This window comes from Haliaeetus leucocephalus, unplaced genomic scaffold (genome assembly GCF_000737465.1).
Source record: "Haliaeetus leucocephalus isolate CR32 unplaced genomic scaffold, Haliaeetus_leucocephalus-4.0 Scaffold668, whole genome shotgun sequence".
Lineage (NCBI taxonomy): Eukaryota > Metazoa > Chordata > Aves > Accipitriformes > Accipitridae > Haliaeetus > Haliaeetus leucocephalus.
In genome coordinates, this window is record NW_010973104.1 from 1,742,603 (window position 1) to 1,747,434 (window position 4,832).

At 69.0% G+C, this 4,832-nt stretch overlaps 1 protein-coding gene across 1 annotated transcript in view; it reads right to left on the bottom strand.

Moving 5' to 3' along the window:
- The window catches only part of CDH15 (cadherin 15, type 1, M-cadherin (myotubule)), a 6,691-nt gene that overhangs the window by 507 nt on the left and 1,352 nt on the right, over positions 1-4,832 (bottom strand). Inside the window, 12 exon segments of the mRNA XM_010579704.1 lie at positions 1-24; positions 26-260; positions 347-583; positions 666-808; positions 956-1,209; positions 1,286-1,471; positions 1,592-1,720; positions 1,926-2,086; positions 2,178-2,322; positions 2,405-2,560; positions 2,754-2,906; positions 4,647-4,829. The exon segment at positions 1-24 is cut by the window's left edge and continues 223 nt beyond it. Coding sequence (XP_010578006.1) covers positions 1-24; positions 26-260; positions 347-583; positions 666-808; positions 956-1,209; positions 1,286-1,471; positions 1,592-1,720; positions 1,926-2,086; positions 2,178-2,322; positions 2,405-2,560; positions 2,754-2,906; positions 4,647-4,829 — 2,006 coding nt within the window.

A 4,832-nucleotide genomic window follows, 5' to 3' on the forward strand; every position in this document is an offset into this window, starting at 1 on the left:
GGTGGGGGGGTCTCACTCACCAAGGAGGAGGATGCTGCTGCCAAGGATGATCATGAGGGCCCCGAGGGTGATGCCGGCCCCGGCGGTGGCAGCGGCCAGGACACCGTCCTCGCAGGTGCCGTCCCGGCCGCAGTGGCACACCGAGATGTTCAGCAGCTGCTGCCGCTCCTGGGGGGGCGTCCCCGAGTCCCGGAGCAGCAGCGGGAGCGAGTAGGGCCCCTCGGGCAGCTCCACCAGCACGGCCAGCACCGCGTGGGTCACTGCAGGAGGGCCGTGGGCAGGGGGTGAGCGGGGGACCCCCTTATGCAGCAGCCCACCCCCCCCCCTCGCCCCAGCCAGCCCTCACCATTGAAGCGGGTGATGCTCCAGTTGCGGGCGAGCTGGGGGTGCTGGGGGCTGAGCTGGAAGTGGAAGGGGGCAGCGTGGGGGGGCCGGTCGTCATCCGTGGCCCCCAGGAGCAGGGTCCCCCCTCGTCCTGGGCGCCCGCAGACCACCCCAGCCGGCGGCTGCAGCAGGGGCGCGTGGTCGTTCACCTCCAGGATCTCAATGGAGAGGGTGCCGGTGGCGGAGAGCGGGGGCTCGGCTGGGGGTAACAGAGCAGGGGGGGGTTAGGAGGGCGATGGTGGGAGCAGGGGGGACAAGGCAGGTGTGGGGGGGCCGCTCACCATCATCGCGGGCAAGGACCAGGGCGATGTACCAGCCACCCTGCAGGAAGGCGGAGGGGTGCAGCAGCTCCCGCTTGGTGCGGACAGTGCCGACGTGGGGGTCCAGCTGCAGCCAGTCCGCCGGGTCGTAGAGCAGTGCATAGCTGTGGGCGCAGAGCGGGGGGGGTCATGCCATCAGCCCCACCCCCAAAACACCTAGCACAGGCTGTGAACGCGGGAACCCGAACGCAGCGGGTGCTGGGAGGTGATGCAAGGGGACCGGGTGCCAAAACCCACAGCCTGGGACTTACGTGAGGGTCTGGAGCTGGCGGGTGTCGGGGTCGCTGGCAGTGTACGTGGTGACGGGGGTGCCTGGGGGGGCCCCCTCCAGCACGCTGACCCGCCGCGGGTTCTCACGGAAGATGGGTGCCTCGTTCACATCCCGCACCCGCACCCGCACGGTGGCCAGCGCCCGGGGGCTGGCGGGGGCCGTGGGCTCCAGCGGCTGCTCATTCTGCACTGACATCGTCAGCTCGAAGCGGTCCCGCACCTCGTGGTCCAGTGGCTACCGAGAGGGGCCACGGGTCAGCTGAGCCATGGAAGACCCCCCCCCACCAGCCCCCCGGCTACCCCGCGCCCACCTTGGCCACAGAGAGCACGCCATCGTTGGTGTAGGGGTCAGTGCGGATGGCGAAGGCACCCTCGGGGTCGCCCTCCAGGATGGTGAATTTGGCCAGCCAGTTGGGCGAGCCGGCCAGGTCCTTGTCGTGCACGAAGACCTTGCCCACATCCACGCCGGTTGCCTGCTCCTCCACCTCCATGGAGAACTGGGGGAGATACCAGTGTGGGGCTGGTGTCTGCCCCCTTGGGATGCTGCTGCTCCTGGGGGGGCTGGCTCCCACCCCCCCTGACCCCTGCATGTCTCCCCATCCCATCCCGGCCACTACCTCCTCCTTGGTGAACTCAGGAGGGTTGTCGTTGATGTCCTCCAGGTAGATGACGGCTATGGCGGTGGTGGTAAGCCCATCCCCGGACATGTCGGCTGCCTGCACCGTCAGGTTGTACACCCCCACGGTCTGCGGGGAAGGAGGGGGTCCAGTGCTGAGCCCCTCCAGCCCCCCCCCCAGGAGTCCAGAGGTCCCCCAGCCGCTGGCCACCCACCCTGTCCCCATGCCTGGGTCTGCTCATGGCTTGGAGCTGTGGTTTCACCAGCTGGGGGTCTCTGGCTGCCCCCAGTCCCGGTGTCACCCTGGTGCCACCCGTGCCCCCCAAACCCGCTACCTCGCGGTCAAGGCCGGGTCGCGCGGTGCAGATCTGGCCGGTGGTGGCGTTGATGCTGAACATGCCGCCAGCGCCCTGCTCCAGGATGGAGTACCGCAGCGCCGCGTTATCCGTATCGGGGTCGTCGGCGTCGGTGGCATCCACCGTCATTACGCAGGTCCCTGTGGCCGCAGAAGTGCCCCAGTGGGTGACAGCGTGGGGGCTGGCTCGGCCCCCCCTGCTCCCCATCCCCGGCTCCCCGGCTGGACCCACCTGGTTCAGCCCCCTCCACCACGCGCCCCGTGAAGATGTCCTGCTGGAAGAGCGGCCGGTTGTCGTTCTGGTCCACCACGATGATCTCCAGGTCAGTGGGGTCCTCCAGAGTCACGCCACCCAGGTCCAGTGCGAAGGCTTTCAGCTGTGGGCGCAGAGCAGGTGGGTTTTGGCACGGCTGGGGGGCGCTGAGGAGGGTGCTGCGGGTGGCCAGGCAGCATCCTTACCCGAAAGCGGTCGTTCTCCTCCCGGTCCAGCATGGCATTGAGGAAGACCTTCCCGCTGAACTTGTCAATGGAGAAGATGCCCAGGGGCTCCTCGTCCACCCCCGGCCCCTTGATGCTGTAGATCACCCCCCCGGGCTGCTGCTTGTCCGACTTGATCTGCCCCGGGGAAAGCAGAGCTGGTGGTCCTGGGGCTGGGGGGGGGATCTGTCCCCCACCTGGGGTCCCCCTGTGCCCTAAGTCTCCCCCCATACCATGTCGCCCCTCCTGGGGTGCCCCCATGCAATCCCCCTGCCCAGGGTACCCCCCACCCCACTGCCTGGAAGAAAGGGTGGGGGGACACCCTGCCTACCTGCACCAGGAGGTGGGGGATGCGCTTGTGGTTCTCCGAGACGCTGATGGGGGGGATCACCCAGGCTCTCTTCACCCGCCGTGGACCCTCGTGCTGCCGCCAGGCCTGGGGGCTGCCCAGGGCTGCGGCACCCGGCTGGGCTGGGCTGGTACCCTGTAGGAGGGACACGGTGCTGCCGGTGACCCCAAAACCTCCAGAGTGGGGTGCAATGCCGGGGCAGCGGACAGGGCGTTGAACTTGGGCTGGGTGCATGGTGCCGGGATGCGCGGTGTGGGGGTACACAGTGCCGGAATGCACGGTGCTGGGGTGCATGGCGCTGGGGTGCATGGCGCTGGGGTGCACAGCACTGGCATCCCCTGATGGGGTTGGGGTTGGGGGAATGGAGAGGCCACCCGGCTCCCCCGGGAGCTTCGTGTCGGTGGTCCCCTGACATCCTGATGTGACGGTGACAGGCATCCTGCCAGACTCGCTGGGAAGGGGTGCCTCACGGGACCCTCGGCAGTGGGGACGAAGGGGTTACCCTGGGCTGGCAGCGCCTGGTGTGGCCCCAGCCCACGTCACTGTCACACGTGGATGTGGCAGCGAGGGTGGAAGGGTCAGGGATCGGTTTAGGCTGCAAGGGTGGCCTGGCTGGGGTACAGAGCTGGGGGGGGGGAATAGGGAGCTGGGGTGGAGCTGGGGGGGGATGTTGGTGTGGAAGATTAGGAACAGGGACTGGGGGAGCAGGAGTTATTGGGGGGCTGCAATGGGCGTCAGGGAGCTGTGGGGGCTAGGATGGGTTTAGGGGCCACGAGAGACTGGGCTAGAGGGTCAGGGAATTGGGGGGGGGGTCGGGAGCTGTGGGGAGCAAATGTGGGGGCTGGGAGATGGGGGTTGGGGGGGGTAGGGAGCTGTGCGTGCAGCCTACCCCCCTGCCAAGCTCCGTGCCACATTCGTCAGGGCTCACCCTTGTCCTGGGCCCTGGGGACATGTCCTGTCCCCTCCCCGGGGAGGGAGCACATCTGGACAGCACCAGGCCTTGTACCCACACCTGCACCCACCCACATCTGCACCCATCCTGGCTGCACCGCTGGGTGCTGGGGTGCCCTGCATGGGCACCCTGCCCACGGCAGGGGGGTGGGCCGGTGGGGATGGCTGTGCTGGGGGGTCCCTGGGGATGGTGTGGAGCTGTGCAGGGCTGGGGGGGGTGTCTGCATGCCAGTCCTGCGGGATGGGCAGGACAAGGGGCTCATTTTGAGGCTATGACGGGAGCTGCCCCGTGGCCTCCAGCTGTCCCTCTGCCCTCCCCAGGAGAGACCCCCCCCCCTTCCCCAGGAGGCTGGCGGAGCTCAGGGTGGATGGGGAGGGGGGTGGGGGGCAATGTGGGCCCTGCTGCTGGGGGGGCTGCCCTGCAGGCCCTCTTTTCTTCCTCTGCCCTGAGCACCCAGCCATGAGGTCCAGGCCAGAACCCCAACAGCCCCATGTCACTCAGGCCTGAGACCGCGGTGAGGGGCTCTGGGGGGACGTGCATGGACAGGGGGGTGCAGGGGGGGGTCTGGGACCACAGCTGGCGTGGGAAAGGGGGGAGCAGGGTGTTTCTGAATGCCTAACCCTCCCCCAAATCCCATCTCCCGGTTCACAAACGCAGGCAGTGTGCCGGAGCCGCAGGCTCCCCCCCGCCACCACCATCTGTGGGGTGGGAAATGCCTCAAGAGGGGCACCAAGCCCCCATCACCCCCGTCCCCATCCCCGCTGCCCCCCAAGGACGTACCTCCATGGGGTCTGGGGTCCAGCCATCCCCCCCCTGGCACCGCATTCGGGCTCCCCATCCCGGCCGGCCCTCCCAGGGCACGAAGCGGGGGCGGGGGGGGGGTCCCCATCCCCACCCCATCCCCATCTCCCCGTACCCCTTACCCGAGCGCAGAGGGGGGCGAGCAGGCAGGCGAGGAGAAGCGGGGGGCCCATGGCGAAGCGGGGCGCAATCCGGCCGCCCAGCCCCGAGCCTTTCACCGGCCCCGAGCTAAAATAACCGCGGGGCTGGCTGAGTGACAGCACATGTGCTACCGAGCGGGCCGGGCCCCCCCCCGGGCCGGGCAGCTG